This window comes from Hemiscyllium ocellatum, chromosome 2 (genome assembly GCF_020745735.1).
Source record: "Hemiscyllium ocellatum isolate sHemOce1 chromosome 2, sHemOce1.pat.X.cur, whole genome shotgun sequence".
Taxonomy (NCBI): Eukaryota; Metazoa; Chordata; class Chondrichthyes; order Orectolobiformes; family Hemiscylliidae; genus Hemiscyllium; species Hemiscyllium ocellatum.
The window spans coordinates 9,744,681-9,770,111 of NC_083402.1; the positions used below are offsets into that span (position 1 = coordinate 9,744,681).

Consider the following 25,431-nt stretch of genomic DNA (forward strand, 5'->3'; position numbering starts at 1 on the left):
AGTCTCTCTCCCATACCATGTACCCAGACCCATGTGCCCAGACCCTTCCCATACCATGTACCAAGGCCCATGTAATCAGACCCATGTTATCAGATCCATGTAACCAGATCCAAGTACCCACACCCTTTCCCATATCATGTACCCAAGCCCATGTGCCCAGGCCCATGTACCCAGACCCATGTACCCTGACCCATGTGACGAGACTCTTTCCCATACCATGTACCCAAGCCCATGTACACAGACCCATGTCTCCAGACCGACATACCCAGACCAATGTACCCAGACCTATATACCCAAGCCCATGTACCCAGACCCATGCATAGAGACCCATGTACCCAGACTGATCTACCCAGACCCATATACCCAGACCTATGTACACAGACCCATATACCAAGACGCATGTACACAGGCCCATGCACCCAGACTCATGTATCCAGACTCATGTACCCAGGCCCATGTACCCAGGCCCATGTACCCAGGCCCATGTACCCAAACCCATGTATCCAAACCCATGTATCCAGACCCATGTATCCAGACCCATGTACTCAGACCCATATACCCAGACCCATGAGCCCAGACCCATGTACCCAGACCCGTGAACTAAAAGTCATGTACCCAGGCCCATGTACCCAGGCCCATGTACCCAGGCCCATGTACCCTGACCCATATACCCAGACCCACATACCCAGGTCCATGTACCCAGACCCATATACTCAAATCCACATACCCAGCCCAATTATACCCAGACCCATGTACCCAGACCCATACACCCAGACCCATGTACCCAGACCCATACACCCAGATCCATGTACCCAGTCCCATGTACCCAGACCCATATACCCAGACCCATATACCCAGACCCATATACCCAGACCCATGTACCCAGGCCCATATGCCGAGACCCATGTATCCAGCCCCATATACCCAGACCCATGTACCCAGGCCCATATACCCAGACCCATATACCCAGACTCATGTACCCTGACCCATATACCCACACCCATATACCCACACCCATATACCCAGGCCCATAAACCCAGATCCATGTACCCAGACCCATGTACCCAGACCCATGTACCCAGACCCATGTACCCAGGCCCATATACCCAGGCCCATATACCCACACTCATATACCCAGACCCATGTACCCAGACCCATGTACCCAGACCCATATACCCACACCCATATACCCACACCCATATACCCACACCCATACACCCACGCCCATGTACCCAGACCCATGTACCCAGTCCCATATACCCAGATCTATATACCCAGGTCCATGTACCCAGACCCATATACCCAAATCCACATACCCAGCCCAATTATACCCAGACCCATGTACCCAGTCCCATGTACCCAGTCCCATGTACCCAGTCCCATGTACCCAGACCCATGTACCCAGGCCCATATACCCAGGCCCATATACCCAGACCCATGTACACAGACCCATATGCCGAGACCCATGTATCCAGCCCCATATACCCAGACCCATGTACCCAGGCCCATATACCCAGACTCATGTACCCTGACCCATATACCCACACCCATATACCCAGGCCCATATACCATGACCCATATACCCACACTCATATACCCAGGCCCATATACCCAGACCCATGTACCCAGACCCATGTACCCACACCCATGTACCCACACCCATATACCCACACCCATACACCCACACCCATACACCCACGCCCATATACCCAGGCCCATATACCCACACCCATATACCCAGGCCCATAAACCCAGACCCATATACTCAGGCCCATATACCCAGACTCATGTACCCTGACCCATATACCCACACCCATATACCCAGGCCCATATACCCAGGCCCATATACCCTGACCCATATACCCAGGCCCATATACCCTGACCCATATACCCACACTCATATACCCAGGCCCATATACCCAGACCCATGTACCCAGACCCATGTACCCACACCCATACACCCACACCCATACACCCAGGCCCATATACCCAGACCCATGTACCCAGTCCCATATACCCAGATCTATATACCCAGGTCCATGTACCCAGACCCATATACCCAAATCCACATACCCAGCCCAATTATACCCAGACCCATGTACCCAAACCCATGTACCCAGACCCATGTACCCAGACCCATATACCCAGACCCATGTACCCAGGCCCATGTACCCAGACCCATATACCCAGGCCCATGTACCCAGGCCCATGTACCCTGACCCATATACCCAGGCCCATATACCCAGGCCCATAAACCCAGGCCCATAAACCCAGGCCCATGTACCCAGACCCATGTACCCAGACCCATGTTCCCACACCCATGTTCCCTCACCCATGTTCCTTCACCCATGTTCCCTCACCCATGTACCCAGACCCATGTACCCAGACCCATGTACCCAGACCCATGTACCCAGGCCCATGTACCCAGGCCCATGTACCCAGGCCCATGTACCCAGGCCCATATACCAAGACCCATATACCCAGACCCATATACCCAGACCCATATACCCAGACCCATGTACCCAGGCCCATGTACCCAGGCCCATATGCCGAGACCCATGTATCCAGCCCCATATACCCAGACCCATGTACCCAGGCCCATATACCCAGACCCATATACCCAGACTCATGTACCCTGACCCATATACCCACACCCATATACCCACACCCATATACCCACACCCATATACCCAGGCCCATAAACCCAGATCCATGTACCCAGACCCATGTACCCAGACCCATGTACCCAGACCCATGTACCCAGACCCATGTACCCAGGCCCATATACCCAGGCCCATATACCCACACTCATATACCCAGACCCATGTACCCAGACCCATGTACCCACACCCATACACCCACACCCATACACCCAGGCCCATATACCCAGACCCATGTACCCAGTCCCATATACCCAGATCTATATACCCAGGTCCATGTACCCAGACCCATATACCCAAATCCACATACCCAGCCCAATTATACCCAGACCCATGTACCCAAACCCATGTACCCAGACCCATGTACCCAGACCCATATACCCAGACCCATGTACCCAGGCCCATGTACCCAGACCCATATACCCAGGCCCATGTACCCAGGCCCATGTACCCAGGCCCATGTACCCTGACCCATATACCCAGGCCCATATACCCAGGCCCATAAACCCAGGCCCATAAACCCAGGCCCATGTACCCAGACCCATGTACCCAGACCCATATACCCAGACCCATGTACCCAGACCCATGTTCCCACACCCATGTTCCCTCACCCATGTTCCTTCACCCATGTTCCCTCACCCATGTACCCAGACCCATGTACCCAGACCCATGTACCCAGACCCATGTACCCAGACCCATGTACCAAGACCCATATACCCAGGCCCATATACCCAGACCCATATACCCAGACCCATGTACCCAGACCCATGTACCCAGACCCATGTACCCAGGCCCATAAACCCAGGCCCATAAACCCAGACCCATATACCCAGGCCCATGTACCCAGACCCATGTACCCAGACCCATGTATCCAGCCCCGTATACCCAGACCCATATACCGAGACCCATGTACCCAGACCCATGTACCCAGACCCAGGTACCCAGACCCATGTACCCAGGCCCATATACCTAGACCCATATACCCAGGCCCATGTACCCAGACCCATGTACCCAGACCCATGTTCCCACGCCCATGTACCCAGACCCATGTACCCAGACCCATGTACCCAGACCCATGTACCCAGACCCATATACCCAGATCCATGTACCCAGATCCATGTACCCAGATCCATGTACCCAGACCCATGCACCCAGACCCATGCACCCAGACCCATCTACCCAGACACATGTACCCAGACCCATATATCCAGGCCCAAGTACCCAGACCCATATACCGAGACCCATGTTCCCAGGCCCATATACCGAGACCCATGTTCCCAGGCCCATGTACCCAAACCCATGTACCAGACCCATGTACCCTGACCCATGTACCCACACCCATATGCCCAGGCCCATATACCCAGACCCATATACTCAGGCCCATATATCCACACCCATGTACCCAAGCCCATGTACCCTGACCCATATACCCAGACCCATGCACCCAGACCCATGCACCCAGACCCATGCACCCAGACCCATGCACCCAGACCCATGTACCCAGGCCCATGCACCCAGACCCATGTGCCCAGGCCCATGTACCCAGGCCCATGTACCCAGACCCATGTACCCAGACCAATGTACCCAGACCCATGTACCCAGTCTTTTTTCCACAGCATGTACCCAGACTCCTTCCCATACCATGTACCCAGACCCATATAGCCAGACCTTCCCATATCATGGACCCAGACACATGTACCCAGACTTTCCCATACCATGTACAAACCCATATACCCAGACTCATCCCATGCCATGTAACCAGACCCATGGACCCAGACCTGTGTACGTAGATCCACATTCCCTGAATCTTCCCATACCATATACCCAGACCCATGTTCCCAGAGTCTTCCCATACCATGTACCCAAACCCATGTACCCAGACTCATGTACCCAGACTCCTTCCCATACCATGTAGCCAGACCCATGTACTCAGATTTTCCCATGTCATGTACCCAGACCAACGTACCCAGATCCATGTACCCAGACCTTCCCATGCCATGTGCCCAGCCCCTTGCACCAAGCCTCATGTACCCACACCCTTTTCCATACCATGTACCAGACCCCTGTGCCCACACCCTTTCCCGTACAATGTACCCAGACCCATGTACCCATACTCATTCCCATACCATAAAACCAGACCCATATACCCAGAACCATGCATCCAGACCCATGCACACAGATCCACGTACCCAGATCCATGTATCCAGACTCTTTCCCATACCATGTACCCAGACTCACATGCCCAGACCCATGTATCCAGACTCTTTCCCATACCATGTACCCAAACCTATGTACCCAGACTCCTTCCATACAATGTACCCAAACTGATGTACCCAGACTCTTCCCGTACCATGTACCCAAGCCCATGTACACAGACCCATGTACCCAGTCCGATATACCCAGACCCATATACCCATACCATGAGCTCAGACTCTCTCCCATACTATGTACCCAGACCCATGTACCCATACTCTTTCCCATACCATGTACCCAAGTCCATGTACCCAGGCTTCTCCCATGCCATATACCCAGGCCCATGTACCCAGACCCATGCACCCAGATCCATGTGCCCAGACTCTTTCCCGCACCATGTAATCAGACCCAAATGCCCTCACCCTTTCCCATACCATGTACCCAAGCCCATTTTCCCAGACCCATGTACCCAGAATTTCCCATACCTTGTACCCAGATCCATGTATCCAGACTCTTTCCCAAAACATATGCCCTGACACATGTACCCAGACCCGTGTACCCATACCATGTACCCAGATCCATGTATCCAGACCCATGCACCCAGACCCATGTACACAGACCTATATACCCAGACCCATGTACCCAGACTTTCCCATATCATTTAACCAGACCCATGTACCCACACCCTTTCCCATACCATGTACCCAAGACCATGCACCCAGACCCATGTACCCAGGCCCATATATCCAGACTCTTTGCCATACTATGTACCCACATTCTTGTACCCAGACCTGTGTACCCAGACTCTTTCCATACAATGTACCCAAACCCATGTACCCGGATGTTTTCCCATCCCATATACCCAGACTCTTTCCCATACCATGTACCCAGACCAATATACCCAGACCCATGTACCCAGACTCTTCCCATACCATGTACCCAAACCCATGTACCCAGACTCTTCCCATACCAAGTACCCAGACCCATGTACCTAGATGTTTTTCCAATCCCATATACCCAGACTCTTCCCATACCATGTACCCAGACCCATATACCCAGACCCATGTACCCAGACTCTTTCCCATACTATGTACCCAAGTCCACGTACCCAGACTCTTCTCCTACCATGTACCTAGACCCATGTACCCAGACCCATATACATATACCCATTTGCCCAGACTCTTTCCCATACCATGTACCCAAGCCCATCTACCCAGACCCATGTACCCAGACCGATATACCCAGACCCATGAATCCAGGCCCATGTACTCAGATTTTCCCATACCACATAGCAAAACCCATGTGCCCAGACTTTCCCATACCATGTACCCAAGCCCATGTACCCAGACCCATGTTCCCAGAACTTCCCATTTCTTGTACCCAGATCCATGTATCCAGATTCTTTCCCAAAACATATACCCAGATACATGTACCCAGACCCGTGTACCCATACCATGTACCCAGACCCATGTATCCAGACGCATGTACCCCGACCCATGTACCCCGACCCATATACACATACCCATATATCCAGACTCTTTGCCATACCATGTACCCAGAGCGATGTTCCCATACCATGTACCCAAGCCCATGTAACCAAACCCATGCACCCAGGCCCATGTACCCAGACCTATATATCCAGACTCTTTCCCATACCATGTACCCAAGCCCATGTACCCAGACCCATGTACCCAAACCCATGCACCCAGACCCATGTACCCAGACCCATATATCCAGACTCTTTGCCATACCATGTACCCAGATCCATGTTCCCAGACCTATGTACCCAAACTCTTTCCATACAATGTACCCAAACCCATGTACTCAGATGTTTTCCAATCACATATACCCAGACTCTTTCCCATACCATATACTCAGACCCATGTACCCAGACTCTTCCCATATCATGTACCCAAAGCCATGTACCAAGACTCTTCCCATACCATGTATCCAGATCCATGTACCTAGACCCATGTACCCAGACCCATGTACCAGACCCATGTACCAGTCTCATATATCCAGACCAATATACCCATACTCTTTCCCATGCCTTGTATCCAAATCCAAGTGCCCAGACTCTCTCCCATACCATGTACCCAGACCCATATACCCATACTCTTTCCCATACCATGTACCCACGTCCATGTACCCAAGTCCATGTACCCAGACTCTTCCCATGCCATGTACCTAGACCCATGTATCCAGACCCATGTACCCAGACCCATGTACCCTGACCCATATACACATACCCATGTGCCCAGACTCTTTCCCAAGCCTAGACCCATGTACCCAGACCAAAATACCCAGACCCATGTACCCAAACCCATATATCCAAATCCAAGTGCCCAGACTCTCTCCCATACCATGTACCCAGACCCATGTACCCATACTCTTTCCCATACCATGTACCCAAGTCCATGTACCCAGACTCTTGCCATAGCATGTACCCAGGCCCATGTATCCAGACCCATGCACCCAGATCCATGTGCCCACACCCTTTCCCGCACCTTGTAACCAGACCCAAGTACCCACACCCTTTCCCATACTATGTACCCAAGTCCATGTACCCAGACCCATGTACCCACACCCTTTCCCATACCATGTACCCAAGCCCATGTACCCAGACCCATGTACCCAGACCTTCCCATACCTTGTACCCAGATCCATGTATCCAGACTTTTTCCCAAAACATATAGCCAGACCCATGTACCCAGACCCATATACCCAGACCCATGTACCCAGACCTTCCCATACCATGTAACCAGACCCATGTACCCACACCCTTCCCCATACCATGTAACCAAGCCCATGTACCCAGACCCATGCACCCAGACCCATGTTACCATACCCTTTCCCATACCATGTACCCAAGCCCATGTATCCAGACACATGTACCCAGACTTTCCCAAAGCATGTACCCAGATCCATGTATCCATACTCTTTCCCACACCACATACCCAGACACATGTACCAGACCCCTGTATCCATGCCATGTACCCAGACCTATGTACCCAGACTCTTTCCCTTACCATATACCCTGACCCACGTACCCACACCCTTTCCCATACCATGTACCCAGACCCATGTACCCACACCCTTTCCCATACCGTTTACCCAAGCCCATGTACCCAGACCCATATACCCAGACTTTCCCAAAGCATGTACCCAGATCCATGTATCCATACTCTTTCCCACACCACATACCCAGACACATGTACCAGACCCCTGTATCCATGCCATGTACCCAGACCTATGTACCCAGACTCTTTCCCTTACCATATACCCTGACCCACGTACCCACACCCTTTCCCATACCATGTACCCAGACCCATGTACCCAAGCCCATGTACCCAGACCCATGTACCCAAACCCATGTGTCCAGTCTTTCCCATACCATGTACCCTGACCCACGTACCCACACCCTTTCCCATACCATGTACCCAGACTCACGTACCCACACCCTTTCCCATACCATGTACCCAAGCCCATACACCCAGACCCATGTACCCAGACGCTTTCCCATACCATGTAACCAGACCCATTTACCCAGACCTTCCCATAACTTGTGCCCATATCCATGTACCCAGAACTCCCTCCCATACCATGTACCCAGACCCATGTACCCACACCCATGTACCCAGGCCCTGTTTGAGTGTGTGTGTGCGTGAGGCATATGTGTGTGTGGGAGGGGTATGTGGGAATGTGTGTGGGGTGGGGGAATATGTGTCTGTATGTGTGTGTGTGTGTGTGTGTGTGCGTGTGTGTGTGTGTATATGTGTGTGTGTGTATATGTGTTGTGGGGATATTGTGTGTGTGTGTCTGTGTTAGTGTGTGTGTGCGTATGTGTGCATCTGGGGATGTGGGTGTGTGTGTGTTTGTATGTTTGTGCGTGGGGGGGTATGTATGTGTGGGGAGGAGTAAGTGTGTGGGGGGGATGTGTGTGTGTCTGTGTCTATGTGACTGTATGTGTGCGTATGGGGTCATGGGATGTGTGGGTGTGTGTTTATCTGTGGGTGGGGTGTGTGTGTGTGTGTGTGCGTGTATGGGGGGAGTATGTGTGTGTGGGAGGGATGTGTGTGGGGGGGTATGTGTGAGGGTCCATTGGTAAAATGAAACTCGGTAAGGAACATGGAGAAGAGGAAAAATACTAATGATCCATGGGGAAGGGTACTATGTTAATGCTATATGAGTAAGGGTAACAGAAAATGGATAACAGTACACGTGTACTACATGTGGTGTGGGGGGTGGGGGGAATATTGCGCATTGTGTGTGTGTGTGTGTGTGGTAGTGTGTGTGGGTATGTGTGAGCATGTGTGTGGGCATGTGTGTGTAAGTGCGAGTTTGCGTGTGCATTCGTGTCGGGCTGTGTGAGGGTGTGTGTGTGTGTGCATGTGTGGGTGTGTATGGGTGCATATGTTTGTAGATATATGTGGGCGCGTGGGTGTGTGTGTGTGCATGTGTGTGGGTGTGTGTGTGTGTGTGGGTATGGGTGGATGTGGGTGTTTCTATGTGTCCAGATGTATGTCAGTGTGTGGGTGTGTGTGTGGGGTGTGTGTGTGTGTGTGTGTGTGTGTGTGTGTGCGCGCGCGTGGGGGGTATGTGTGTGTGTGGGGGATGTGTGTATGTCTGTGTCTGTGTCTATGTGACTGCATGTGCGCGTATGGGGTCATGGGATGTGTGGGTGTGTGTTTATGTGTGGGTGGGGTGTGTGTGTGTGTGGGTGGGTGTGTGTGTGGGTGGGTGTGTGTGTGTGGAGATGTGTGTGTGTGGAGATGTGTGTGGGTGTGGGTGTGTGTGTAGGGGGGGAGTGTGTATGTGGAGATGTGTGAGTGTGTGTGTGGGGCGTGTGTGGGGGTGTGTGTGTGTGTGGGGGGGGGCGTGTGTGTATGTGGGGGTGTGTGGGGGGGGCGTGTGTGTATGTGGGGGTGTGTGTGGGGGGGCGTGTGTGTATGTGGGGATGTGTGTGTGTGGGTGCGTGTGTGTGTGTGTGGAGATGTGTTTGTGTGTGGGTGTGTGTGGGTGTGTGTGTGGGTGTGTGTGGGTGTGTATGTGGGTGTGTGTGGGGGGGAATGTGTGTGTGTGTGAGGATATGTGTGTGTGGAGATGTGTGTGGGGGGGAGAGTGTGTGTGTGTGTGAGGATATGTGTGTGTGTGTGTGTGTGTGTATGTGTGTGGGGGGGAGAGTGTGTGTGTGTGTGAGGATATGTGTGTGTGTGTGTATGTGTGTGTGTGGAGATGTGTATGTGTGGGGGTGTGTGTGTGTGGGGGTGTGTGTGTGGATGTGGGTGTGTGTGTAGAGATTTGTGTGTGTGTGTGGGTGTGTGTATGGGGGGCGCTGTGTGTGTGGGGGCGTGTGTGTGGGGGGATGTGTGTGTGGGTGCGTATGTATGGGGGTGGGGGGTGTTTGTGTGTGGAGATGGGTGTGTGTGTGTGTGTGGGGGGGGGGAACGTGTGTGGGGGCGTGTGTGTGTGGGGGGGGATGTGTGTGTGTGGGTGTGTGTGTGTGGGGGGCGAGGGGCGGGTGGGTTATGTGTGTGATCAGTGTGGGTGCTGGTGGTGGGATAGTTGAGCACACATGCTGTGGTCTACTGTCCAGTCCCACTGGTTAGGCTGAGCTGAGGGTGGGCTCAGTGAAGAGAGGAAGGTAGCTGAGCTGTGATGAACAAATATTAACATTAAAAATTGCAATACAGCCAAAGATTGCTCCTAATCCCACTGAAGACTCTTTTTCAAACAAAGTCAGGTTTCTGAGCAGCGTGCTGATATAATATTAAATGTGAAGACACAGTGTGTAATGAGGTAAGAACATCATGGTAGAAGATGCCACACGGTTTGCTATGCCTCTTAATGGTGCCTGTATTAACAATTTGACTGAACTGTTGCTTAAATGATGTGGTCAGTTTTGATGATAGAACAGCTTTAAATAAAACGCAGTACATAACTCTGTTTGGGGACTCTTGCGAACATCTCCTGCAGTTAAGACAACGAGTTATGTAAGTATATACACAAACATATAGAGGAATTATTACTTTCCAAACATTAATATGGGCAGTATATGTATAGATTTTGATATATATGTGTGTGTGAATGCGTGTGTATGTGTGTGTTTGTGTATGTGTGTATGCGTGTGTGCGCGCGCGCGTGTGTGTGTGTGTGTGTGTGTGTCCTTCGGGGTTGTTCCGAAATAAACACTTCATTCTCTTTTCTGACAGGTATCGTTTATTTCTCTCCCTTGTCTCCATAGTAATGTGCTTTTATCTGACCAAGTCCGCGCTGCTGACCTGCTGTGTGCCCACCTTACTATTGGGCATGAGATATTACTACAGTAGGAAAGTTATCCTCAGCTATCTTGAGTGTGTACTACAAACCGACATGTCAGATATAGAGCAATATTACCTGAAACCTACAGGTGAGTTCTGCATCTTCAGAAACCTAGGGGAGGAAGCGTGGGTGGATTTATTTTTCTGTTTTATTTCTTCTGCCATTTTACAATCATGTGAGCTAATTACTGTGTGTTGTACTGGAAGCTTTCAGTGATGATGTGGGGAGAAAAAACATTATTAGTGATCGGTTTTGCTTCAGATATTGGTAAATTGATGCAATCTATGTCGCGGTTAAATGGGCACTTTGGCTTTTTTTAACGCCCCGTGCCACGTGATCAGCAGAGCTCGAGTTTCTTTGTCGATTTTCATGCAGAAGAAAATATTTTTCCCCAACAAACAGTTGGCGTTGGGGGAGGTCCACTGAAACGTTCAAACCTGAGATCAATAAATTGTTGCTGGATGGAGGTACTCAGAGCTCTGGAGCAAAGGCAAGGGAATGAGGTGAGGTTTGGATTGGATGGAGGTGTGTGTTCAAGGGGCTGAATAGTCTCCTCATGTGGTGATGTATCTGTACAAACCCCCATACACACTCCTCCTCCTGAACAGTTTCTTGTTGTTATAAGTGACGGGTGAACAGGAAGGAGGGATTAATCCCAGCTACATGCAGTCTGGATGTAGGGAATGATATGTACATGACCATAGAACCATAAGATATAGGGCCAGAAGTAGGCCATTTGGCCCACTGAGTCTGTTCCACATTCAATCATGGCTGACATGTTTCTCAATCCCATTCTCCTGTCCTTTCCCTGTAACCCTTCATCCCCATACCAATCAAAGACCTAGCTATCTTTGTCTTAAACACACTCAGTGACTTGGCCCCCACAGCCCTCTGTGGCAACGAGTTCCACAGATTCACCACCCTCTGGCTGAAGAAAGTCCCCCTCATCTCCGTTGGAAAGGATCGTCCCTTCGCTCTGAGACTGTGCCCTCGGGTCCTAGTCTCTCCTACTGGTGGAAACAGCTTCTCCATGTCCACGCTAGCCAGGCCTCTCCGTATTCTAAGCTTAATTGCAGAGGAAGAAAAATAAAAGGCTGGGGGGAGTGGGTGGTGGGTGGAATGGGATGGGTGAGGGCTACAGCTGAGTTCTACATTTCAAGCCATCATTACGTTTAAACAGTAAACAGTTCAGTCCTGTCGAGCAGATCAAACCTCAATGCTGGTGCTGTCCCTGCTGACAGTACCAGGAATATTGATGGCGGGGTGGAGGGGGAGCAATCCTATCCTATCCTGGGCAAAAGTGAGGACTGCAGATGCTGGAGATTAGAGTTGAGAGTGTGGTGCTGGAAAAGCACAGCAGGTCAGGCAGTAGCCTGATGAAGGCCTGAAACGTCGATTTTCCTGCTCCTCGGATGCTGTCTGACCTGCTGTGCTTTTCCAGCACCACTCTAATCTTGAATCCTATTCTATCCTGCCACCATAGTAACAACAGGTTTGCTAACTGCACTTATCTATATTAACAATTCAATGAGTGTAACTTCATCTTGTTAATAAACAAATAGACTTGATTTTTCAGAAGATTCGAAGGATTCTTAACGCTGAGCTGCCTAAAATGTTTCTTGTATAAGAATGTTATCATTTGTTGCCCAAGAAGAATTTTGGATACAACAGGAAATAGTGATTTTTGTGTGTTTTAGTTTAATATTGTATTGAACTGTGAGTTTACTTGCAACATTTCTGTGGTTAATTCTGTGTCTGGAAAATGTATGTCCCCACCATTTTACATAAACAAAAATGGAAGTTGCTGGAGAATCTCAGCAGGTCCAGCAGCATCGGTGAAGAGAGAAAAGGAGTTAACGTTTCAGGTCCAGTGACCCTCCTTCAGAGCTTCTCCAGTTCCGAAGAAGGGTCACTGGACCCAAAACATTACCTCTGTTTCTCTCTCCACAGATGCTGCTAGACCTGCTGAGATTCTCATTTCTGATATTTGACATCCACAGTTCTTTGTTTTATTGCAGCAAAGTAGGAATTTTGTGATTTTGTGATTTTCAATTGATTGGACCCTAAATATAATGTCTATCATATCAGCATTCGTACTTCCTGTGGTCTTCTATCCTATTTCTAGTCCCACTATCGCAGTCTCTCTTTGTTACTAACTTATGGATTGATGTGAAGTGGTGCGTCTTCCTATTGGAAACATTTACAGAAAAAAATGCTTTAGAAAGAGAGGGTAAGCATACATCTTCCCCCCCCCCCCCCCCCCCCCCCCCCCCACACACACACCCACACACACACATGCACACACACACCCACTCACATCCACATACACACACCTCTACACACATCCACACACACACCCACTAGCATACACACACACACGCCCACACACACACGCCCACACACACACGCCCACACACACACGCCCACACACACACCCACGCACACACACCCACATTCACACACACGCACACACACTCACGCTCACACACACACACCCACATTCACACACACGCGCACACACTCACGCTCACACACACACACACACCCACATTCACACACCCCCACACACACACGCTCACACACACACTCCCGCCCTCACACACTCGCACCCACTCACACACACACACACACACACACACACACCCAAACCCACACACATACCTACCCACACACACACCCACACACACACCCACTCACACACGCACATACAACCACCCTCACCCACTCAAACACACACACGCACACTCACACACACACACACCCACTCACATACACACACAGGCACACACACATATACAGGCACCGCCCCCCCCCCCCCCCACACACACACACACACACCCACACCCACTAACACACACACACATACACACACCCACTCACAAACACCCACATCCCCACACACCCACCCACACCTACTAACACACACACACACACACACCCACTCTCACACACACGCGCACACCCACTCACTCACACACAGAAACACACACCCACACACAGACACATAAACACACTCTCACACACCCACACACACAAACACAAATGCACAAACACACACACACACACACACACACACACAAACACACACACACACACAAAAGAGTTAACTTCTCAGCCTGTTTTGGCAGCTTTTTGTGCATTCCAGTAAGAGGCTGGGTATATGAATATGAACGGTTTGGAGGGATATGGACCAGGTGCTGGCAGGTGGGACTAGATTGGGTTGGAATATCTGGTCGGCATGGACAGATTGGACCGAAGGGTCTGTTTCCATGCTGTACATCTCAACTCTATGACTTTATGTTAGATCCATGTCCAAAGTTGGGCACCAGAGAGACTTAAGGGAGCTTAAGCTTTGGCCATTAATGAGCATAGAGTCAAGAGTGTGGTGCTGGAAAAGCACAGTATGTCAGACAGCATCTGAGGAGTACTAAACCCTTGACTCTAATCTCCAGCATCTGCAGTACTCACTTTTGCCATGCAAGAGCATAGTCTAATAGTCTATCTCTCACTGGGTGTTTCTATAACATTGGTTCAATATCGCCCCCTTGTATTTGCTGTTGCTCTCTTGCAGATGCTAAGGGAGATGAAAGATGACAGTGAAAGATAAATCTAAGTTACGTTAAAATTCTGTAAACTTGCGGTTAGAGCACATGTAAGAGCTTAAAAATGGATGTTCTCCAGCCAAGAGTGAATATATAGTGGGGTTCCTTGGGGTTGTGAGTTCAGGTCATGCCTTCCTGATATATGTACATTCATGAGGAACACTGGGTGGGGGGATGGGTGGGGGCTCACAACATTTCATTTCTGAATGTTCTGATGACACAAACCTGTGAACGGTGAGGAATATTGTGGTAAATCTCAAAAGCTCAGAGAGAGGCAGACAGATCACAGGTGAAATTTAATGCAGATAAGTGAGAAATAATTCATTTTGGGTGGAAAGAATGTGGAGAGGAAATTAAAATTAAAAGGGCTAATTCCAGAGGAGAGACTGGGGGGAACATGTGCATGAATCAATACAGGTGGCAGGACAGGTGGAGAAATTAGTTCACATGGGATTCTGGGAGAAAGTGAGGACTGCAGATGCTGGAGATCAGAGTTGAAAAATGTGGTGCTGGAAAAACACAGCAGGCCAGGCAGCATCCGAGGAGCAGGAAAATCGACGTTTCCTGAAGAAGGGCTTATGCCCAAAACGTCGATTCTTCTACAAAAAAAAATTAAAATTTTCAACTCTGGTCTCCAGCATCAGCAGTCCTCGCTTTCTCTTAGTTGATTTTAACCTTATTGCGAATCCTCTTGCAAGGATGCCTACCTTGAATAAGCTCTCCTCCTCCCTCTACACGGATCTCAGTGAGTCCCTCTCTCACTGCACACCCCAGGTCATCTCCTCTGCCCTGAAGTTCTTCAGCCACATTCCTGAAGAAGGGCTTATGCCCGAAACGTCGATTCTCCTGCTCCTCAGATGCTGCCTAGCCTCACATGGGATTCTAGGCTTATAAAAAGGAGCATAGAGAACACAAGCAATGATTTATACAAAACTGCTAAAATAAAACATCAATTCACCCTCAACTGGAGGCACTAGGATTGATGTGAAGACTTTGCAGAGGGAGTGGCAAATATTGCAGGACTGAAGAACTTCAGTTGTGAGGATAGATTGGAGAAACTCCTTGGGGAGGAGAAGATTAGGAGGAACTTTAATTGAGGTTTACCAAGCAGCGAGAAGTCAGGACCAAACAGGCAGGGAGAAACTATTCCCATTGGTGGGAATGGTCAAGACATTGATTTAAAGCTGAGTTGAGGAAAAATTTTTTTTTTCTCTCTCTGGCAGCAAGTGGTTAGGGATGATCTGGAATGCTCTGACTGAGAGCGTGATAGAGGGAGATTCAACTGAGGCTTTCATAAAGGAGTTAGCAAATTATCTGAGTAGGAAAAGAAATTGTTGGGTTTTGAGGGAAAAGCCAGTTTGTGGTGGGTTATATGAGTTGCTCTTGGATACAGCTGGCAAGGCCAAGATATCACCTCCAATACTGTCGCCATTCTTTCATTCTATAAGAACACAAGCAATTGGAGCAGGTGTTGGCCCTTCAGCCCTTCCACCCTGCTTTCACATTCAGTACAATGATGGCTGGTCTGTTTCTTTGTGCCCCCTAACCTTTGATTCACATGTAGTTCAAAAACCTTCCTAACTCACCTTTGATTATATTCAATGACCCAACTCCTTATAGAAGAGAATCCCAAAGATTTCAACACTGAGAGGAAATTACTGTCCCAATTCTTCATTCAGAAATTGTTGCCTCTTGTTCTAGATTCCTGCATGAGGGGAAATACATTTTTATTCATTGGGACGGTATGATTTTTGCTTGCTTGACCATTTATTGCCCATCCCTAGTTGCCCTTGAGAAGGTGTTGGGGAATTGCCTTCTCAAACAGCTGCAGTCCATGTGCTGTAAGTAGACCCACAATGCCCTTGGGGAAGGAATTAAGGACCTTGACCCAGAGACACTAAAGGAACGGCAATATGTTTCCAACTCTGGATGGTGAGTGGCTCGGAGGGGAACTTGCAGTTGGTGGTGTTCCCATGTATATCTGCTGCCCTTGTCCTTCCAGGTGGAAATGGTCGTGGGTTTGGAAGGTGCTGTCTAAGGAGCCTTGGTGAATTTCTCCAGTGCCTCTTGTAGATCGTATATACTGCTGCTACTGGAGTGCCAGTGGTGGAGGGAGTGGATGTTTGTGGATGTGGTGCCAATCAAGTCCTGGATGGTGTTGAATTTCTTGAATGTTGTTGGAGCTGCACTTGTTCAGACAAGTGGGGTGTGATAATGATTCACAAGGTGATACCAGGACTGTATCTACCAGGAGAAAAATAAAACAGGTTGGGGCTGTTTGCTATGATTTATGACTAAACAAGTACCTTTATTAGCAAGGGTATATGTACAGGAGATGCTACCATTTATGAAGGAGACCATAATCATCATCAATAAAGAATTTAGGGAAAACCATTTCACTCAGAAATAGACTAGAATCTTGCTGCCATTTGGCAAGGATCACAATAGTTGAGTATCATAGATATTTCTACTCAATCTCTTCAGATGTGATATTATGTAGACGCAGCAAGGGTTCATGAAGAGCAGGTCGTGGCTTAACAAACCTTTTGGAAGTCTATGAAGACAAAAGAAGCAAGGTGGACAATGGAGACCCGGTAGATGTGGTGTACCTAGATTTGCAAATTGCTTTTGACAATGTGCTGCATAAATGGCTGCTGCATAAGATAAAGGTGCATGGCATTATGGGGAAGGTATTAGTTTGGATAAAGGATTGGTTGACTATCAGGAAGCAAAGAGTGCGGATAAGTGAGTGCTATTCTGGCTGGCAATCAGAGACCAGTGGTATGCCTCAGGGATCAGTGTTGGGCACTGCAATTATTCACAATTTACATTGACGATTTGCAGTTGGGGACCACATGTAGGTAAGTCTGCAGATGACACTAAGATGAGTGTCACCTGCAAACCGAGACACCTGGGATTTTGATGTTGTGGCTTTTCAGAGACATGGATAGAACAGGGACAGAAATGGTTATTGCAAGTCCCGGGATTTAGATGTTTCAATGAGAACAGAGAAAATGGAAAAAGAGGGGCTGGTGTGGCACTGTTAGTCAAGGACAGTACTACAGTTGCAGAAAGGACATTTGAGGACTCGTCTACCGAGGTAGTATGGGCTGAGATTAGAAACAGGAAAGGAGAGATTACACTGTTGGGAGTTTTCTAGAGGCCTCCACATAGTTCCAGAGATGAAGAGGACAGGATGGCAAAGGTGATCCTCTATAGGAGCAAGAGTGACATGGTGGTTGTTATGGGGGACTTTAACTTTCCAAATATTGACTAGGAATGCTATTGTTCAAGTACTTTAGATGGGTCAATTGTTGTCCAGTGTGGGACATAGACACAGACAGGCCAACGAGGGACGAGGCCACGTCAGATTTGGTACTGGGAAAGTAACCCGACCAGGTGTTCAATTTGATGGAAGGTGAGCACTTTGGTGATAGTGCCCACAATTCGGTTTTGTTTACTTTAGTGATGGAAACGGATATGTACATATCACAAGGCAAAGGTTATAGCTGGGGGAAAGGCAATTATGATGTGATTAGGCAAGATTTAGGGTATATAGGATGGGAAGGAAACTGCAGGGCATCGGCACAGTTGAAATGTGGAGCTTCTTCAAGAACCAGCTACTGTGGGTCCTTGACAAATATGTACCAGTCGAGCCTGGAAACCGTGGTTTGCTAAGGAAGTTGAATCTCTTGTCAAGAGAAAGAAAAAGGCTTATATTAGGATGAGATGTGAAGGCTCAGTTAGGGTGCTTCAGAGTTACAAGTTAGCCAGGAAAGACCTAAAGAGAGAGCTGAGAAGAGCCAGGAGAGGACACGAGAAGTTGTTGGCGGATAGGATCAAGGAAAACTCTAAGGCTTTCTACAGGTATATCAGGAATAAAAGAATGACTAGAGTAAGATTAGGGCTAATCAAGGATAGTAGTGGGAAATTGTGCGTGGAGTCAGAGGAGATAGGGGAGTTGCTAAATGAATACTTTTCGTCAGTATTCACACTAGAAAAAGACAATATGGTCAAGGAGAATACTGAGATGCAGGCTGCGAGACTAGATTGGAATTGAGTGCATAAGGAGGAGGTGTTAGCAATTCTGGAAAGTGTAAAAATGGATAAGTTCTCTGAGTGGGATGGGATTTACCGTTGGATTCTCTGAGAAGCCAGGGAGGAGAATGCCGAGCTTTGGCTTTGATCTTTATGTCGTCATTGTCTACAGAAGAATGGAGATAGCAAATGTTGTTCCCTTGTTCCCTTGTTCAAGAAGGGGAGTAGAGACAATTCTGGTAATTATAGACCAGTGACTCTTATTTTGGTTGTGGGTAATGTGTTGGAAAAGGTTATAAAAGATTGGATTTATAATCATCCAGAGATGAATAAGTTGATTAGAGATTGTCAACATATTTTTGTGAAGGGTAGGTCGTACCTCGTAAACCTCATTGATTTCTTTGATAAGGTGACCAAACAGGTGAATGAGGGTAAAGCAGTTGATGTGGTGTATATGGATTTCAGGTTGATAAGGTTCCCCACACTAGGCACAAAATACGGAGGCGCAGGATTGAGGTTTAAACGGTTTGGATCAGAAATTGGCAAGCTGAAAGAAGACAGACGGTAGTGGTTGATGGGAAATATTCATCCTGGAGTTCAGTTACTAGTGGGGTACCGAAAGGATCTGTTTTGGGTCCATTGTTGTTTGTCATTTTTATAAATGACCCGGATAGGGCACAGAAGGGTGGGTTAGTAAATTTGCAGATGACACTAAGGTCGGTAGAGTTGTGGATAGTGACGAAGGATGATATAGGTTACAGAGGGATATAGATAAGCTGCAGAGCTGGGCTGAGAGGTGACTAATGGAGTTTAATGCAGAAAAGTGTGAGGTGATTCACTTTGGAAGGAGTAACAGGAATGCAAAGTACTGGGCTAATGGTAAGATTCTCGGTAATGTACATGAGCTGGTGAGGCCACTCCTGGAGTACTGTGTGCAGATTTGGTCTCCTTACTTGAGAAGGTATGTACTGGCACTAGAGGGGGTACAGAGGAGGTTCACTGGGTTGATTTTGGAGTTGAGGGGGTTGGCTTATGAGGAGAGACTGAGTAGACTGGGATTATATTCATCAGAATTTAGAATAATGAGGGGGTATCTTATAGAAACAGTGAAGGAATTAAGGGATACAGTGAGAGGGTGGGTAAGTGGAGCTGAGGCCATTTTAGGATCAGCCATGATCTTATTGAATGGCGGAGTGGGCTCAAAGGGCTAGGTGACCCACTCCTGCTCCTAGTTCTTATGTACACACCTCCGGAGCCAAGCCAGGGGAATTGAATCTTGTAGCTTAGAGACAGAGACACTACCTGCACAGCACAACACAAGAGCCTGTATAAGTGGTTCAGTGATGAAGTTTTCTAACCTACCTGGTCCGAGACATTAGCACACCCCTCCGGAGAGCTGGGGCTTTTCAACAACAAAACAGTCACAGGACATGGATATTTCTGGTCAGGTCAGGATTTATTGCCCATCCCTAATTGTCCAGAAGGCAGTTAGGAGTCACATTGCTGTGGGTGTGGAGTCACATATCGAAATGATATGTGACTCCACACCCAGTTTCCTTCCCCAGAAGTGAACCAGATGAGTACTTCAAGTCTTGGAGATGTACAGCATGGAAACAGACCCTTCGGTCCAACTCGTCCATGCCGACCAGATATCCCAATGCAATCTAATCCCACCTGCCAGCATCCGGCCCATATCCCTCCAAACCTTTCCTATTCATATACCCATCCAAATGCCTCTTAAATATTGCAATTGTACCAGCCTCCACCACATCCTCTAGCAGCTCATTCCATACACATACCACCCTCTGCGTGAAAAAGTTGCCCCTTAAGTCTCTTTTATATCTTTTCCCCTCTCACCCTAAATCTATGCCCTTTGGTTCTGGACTCCCCGAGCCAAGGGAAAAGACTTTGCGTATTTATCCTATTCATGCCCCTCATAATTTTGTAAACCTCTATAAGGTCACCCCTCAGCCTCCGACGCTCCAGGGAAAACAGCCCCAGCCTCTTCAGCCTCTCCCTGTAGCTCAAATCCTCCAACCCTGGCAACATCCTCGTAAATCTTTTCTGAACCCTTTCAAGTTTCACAACATCTTTCCGATAGGAAGGAGACCAGAATTGCACACAATATTCCAACAGTGGCCAAACCAATGTCCTGTACAGCCGTAACATGACCTCCCAACTCCTGTACTCAATACTCTGACCAATAAAGGAAAGCATATCAAATGCCTTCTTCACTATCTTATCTCCCTGTGACTCCACTTTCATGGAGCTATGAACCTGTCCTCCAAGGTCTCTTTGTTCAGCAACACTCCCTAGGACCTTACCATTAAGTGTATAAGTCCTGCTAAGATTTACTTTCCCAAAATGCAGCACCTCGCATTTATCTGAATTAAACTCCATCTGCCACTTCTCAGCCCATTGGCCCATCTGGTCCAGATCCTGTTGTAATCTGAGGTAACCCTCTTGGATTCCAATACACCTCCAATTTTGATGCCATCTGCAAACTTACTAACTGTACCTCTTATGCTCGCATCCAAATCATTTATGTAAATGACAAAAAGTCCTTGTGGCACTCCACTGGTCACAGGCCTCCAGTCTAAGCAACAACCCTCCACCCTCTGTCTTCTATCTTTGAGCCAGTTCTGTATCCAAATGGCTAGTTCTCCCTGTATTCCATGAGATCTAACCTTGCTAATCAGTCTCCCATGGGGAACCTTGTCGAACACCTTACTTGAAAAAACTCAAATCAAGTTTGTGAGACATGATTTCCCACGCACAAAGCCATGTTGACTATCCCGAATCAGTTCTTGCCTTTCCAAATACATGTACATCCTGTCTCACAGGATTCCCTCCAACAATTTGCCCACCACCGAGGTCAGGCTCACCGGTCTATAGTTCCCCAACTTGTCTTTACCGCCCTTCTTAAACAGTGGCACCACGTTTGCCAACCTCCAGTCTTCCGGCACAAGAACAAAGATTGCTGGAAAAGCTCAGCAGGCCTGGCAGCATCTGTGAAGAAGAAATCAGAGTTAACATTTCAGGTCAGTGACCCTTCCTCAGAAATGTTACCTCTGATTTCTCTCCACAGATGCTGCTAGACCTGCTGAGCTTTTCCAGCGATTTATGTTTTTGTTTCTGATTTACAGCATCTGAAATTCTTTTGGTTTTTATTTGGTATTTCCCGACAATGATCATCATTAGACTCTAGATTTGAGATTGTCAATGGATTCAAATTCCACCAGTCTGGGTCCATGTGAAAATGTGAACCTGGCTTTCTGAATTGTGAGTCCAAATGATGAAACTACCAGGCTATCACCTCCCTGGTACCCAGGCCTCCTTGCACCAGAGATAGGGACATTACCACTGCACCAAATAAATCCTTTTAGATTAGATTACTTACAGATTAGATTACTTACAGTGTGGAAACAGGCCCTTCGGCCCAACAAGTCCACACCGACCCGCCGAAGTGCAACCCACCCATACCCCTACATTTACCCCTTACCTAACACTACGGGTAATTTAGCATGGCCAATTCACCTGACCCGCACATCTTTGGACTGTGGGAGGAAACCGGACCATCCGGAGGAAACCCATGCAGACACGGGGAGAACGTGCAAACTCCACACAGTCAGTCGCCTGAGGCGGGAATTGAACCCGGGTCTCTGGCGCTGTGAGGCAGCAGTGCTAACCACTGTGCCACCATGCGGAGTAGCATTAGGCATACTTAGCTGGGAGATGTCAGAAGTCATATGACACCAGGTTATAGTCCAATAGGTTTATGTGAAGTCACCTGATGAAGGAGCAGCACTCCAAAAGCTTGTGATTTCAAATAAATCTGTTGGACTATAATCTGGTGGTGTGTGACTTCTGACTTCGTCCAGCCCAGTCCAACACAAGCACCTCCACATCTTAATTGGAAGATGGTTAAGTAAAGGTACAGCTTATTGAAAGACAGGTGGTAGGAGACTTGTGGGAGGCAAGTGGGTTGTGTCAGTGCTGTGCACCTGATGTAGCTCCACATGTAGAAACATCAGCGATTCTCGATGAAGAAAGCCTGGTGAACACCACATTCATCTTCCTCAGTCCTGCCTGATGTGTGATATCACAATCATGCAGTTGTTGATGAGTCGTGACAATCAATCTCCACAGGCCTGATGACATTTCCTTGTCCTAGATTCATAAAGAATCGAATTGAATCTCACTTCATCCCATTCAAGTTAATTAAGCCTGTGGTAATCGAGAGGACATTCTATCGGCTAATGAATAATTTAAAGCTGCATCGTGCAACAGTAAATTAATAAGCACAGCAATGTCTGTATGTCACAAGAAGATTTGACTGTACTCACACAATCCAACTGAAATCATTCCACTGTCTCTTAGGATATACAAGAAATAATATGCAGTAATGTATCATGTAGATAACAGTGTATAATGCCTCATCAAACATCATGCTGCAATCCATTAAATAGGCATCCTGTCATTATTTCCTTATATGCACTGTTCATTAAAATGCAAGAGCATTGGATTATTCTCTTATAATAAAGGGCTCCTGTACAACACCTTTCACAGACGTTCCAGTGACTGTTGGATCCAAAATTGGCTCAATGGCAGGAAGCAAAGAATAGAGGGATGCTTCTGTAATTCAAAGTGGGCAGCACGGTGGCTCAGTGGTTGGCACTGCTGCCTCCCAGCTCCAAGGACCCAGGTTCAATTCCAGCCTCGGGTGACTGTCTGTGTGAGTTTGCACATTCTCCCTGTGTCTGTGTGGATTTCCTTTGGGTGCTCCAGTTTCCCCCCACCGTCACAAAGATGTGCGCATTAGGGGACTGGACAAGCTAAATTACCTGTAGTGTCCAGGGATATGCAGGCTAGGCAGATTAGCTAAGGATTACAGGGTTAGGGTGGGGATTGGTCTGGGCAGGATGCCCTTTGGAGAGTTGGTGTGGACTTGATGGGCTGAATGGCCTGTTTCCATACTTCAGGGCTCTTTAAAACAAAAGTCTGCAGTTTCTACAGGGCCCTTGCTGCTTGTGGTGTATGCTAGTGATTTGGATTTAAACGTTCACGGTTGATCAGAAGATTGGGAGGATGGTGAACAGTGAGGGGGATAGCTGTAAACTGCGGGAGGATGGCAATGGGCTGGTCCGCTGGGCAGAGCAGGACAAATGGAAAAATGTTGGGGAGGGTTAACAAGGGAAGGGATAACACTGTGATTGGTGGGACCCTAGAGAGGGCTGAAGGTCATAAGGAGCTTGGTCTTCACATCCACAGATCCCCGAAGAGAGCAGGGCAGGTTATTAAGAAGGCATGTGGGATTCTTGCCTTTGTTAGTTGAGGGATAGGGAGGTTATGTTGGCTAGGCCACAGCTGGAGTACTGTGTGCAATTTGGTCACCACGTTAAAGGAGGGATGTGACTGCATTAGAGAGGGTGCAGAGGAGACTTACCAGGATGTTGCCTGGTCTGGACGGTCTGAGGAATGAGGAAGGATTGGAAATATTTCCATTGAAGCAGTGAGGGCTGAGAGGGGACCTGACAGAGATGGTGAGGGGCACAGACAGGGAAGGCACATTTTCCAATATTAAAGGGGTCAATAACAAGAAGTATAGGTGTAAAGTAAGAGGCGAAGAGGAGATTTGAGGGAGAAATGTTTTCATCCACAGGGTAATGGAAGCCTGGTGCTTGAGTCAGTTCCTTCAGGAGTATGGGCGAAAAGTTGGAAAATAGGATGAATAATGCCAGATCTTTGTTGACTATTGCAACATGATGGGCTAAATGAATCTGTGATGTCCTGTATATGCATACTGAAATGCAGCAGTGATTTTACTTACTCTTTTGAACAGATTATTAATTAGCAGCATGCTATTCAGCCCCTCAAACCCAATCTTTCACTTGATAAGATCGTGGCTGATCTCATTATGCCCACACTCCCACCTACCCTGATGCTTTTTGACTCTCGTGTTTGTCAAGACTTTTATTCAACAGTCTTGAAAAATCTCAATAAGCCAGCCCTCATCCTGCTCTGGCGATGAGAGATCCACAAAAGAACGAAAGGAAATTTTCCTTCATCTCAGTGTTAAATGGGATATCCCTTTGTTTTTAAACCGCGTCACTGAATTCTAGTCTCTCCCACAACGGGAAACATCAACCTGTCAAGCCTGCTCATCGGTTCTTACATGTTTAAAATAAGATCATGTCTCATTTTTCTCGCAGAACTAACAAACAGAGATTTGGTTTCAGCATCTAGGTCATCCATACAGATTGTAAATAGTTGAGGCCCTAACACTGATTCTTGTGGCAAACCACTTTGTGGAGCCATAGAGTCATACAGCAAGGAAACAGACCCTCTGTTCAGAATGGATTGGTTGGACGCTAATCCCAAACTAAACTAGGCCTGCTCCTGGCCCATCTCCCTCCAAACCTTTCCTATTCATGGACCTAATCAAATGTCTTTTAGATGTTGTAATTGTACCCACATCTATCACATTATCAGGAAGTTCATTCCACATGCGAACCACCCTCTGTGTAAACATTTGCCCCTTTTAAAATCACTCTCTTTCTCAGCTTAAAAATGTGCCCCCTAGTCTTGCCAACCCAAAATCAATCCTTTTATGCCTA

General features: G+C 48.1%; 1 protein-coding gene across 1 annotated transcript in view; it reads left to right on the forward strand.

Annotated features, from left to right (window-relative positions):
• The window catches only part of nat8l (N-acetyltransferase 8-like), a 100,719-nt gene that overhangs the window by 4,721 nt on the left and 70,567 nt on the right, over nt 1-25,431 (forward strand). The window contains exon 2 of the mRNA XM_060842707.1: nt 11,098-11,262. Within this exon, the coding sequence (XP_060698690.1) occupies nt 11,098-11,262 (165 nt within the window). The remainder of the gene's footprint in view (nt 1-11,097; nt 11,263-25,431) is intronic.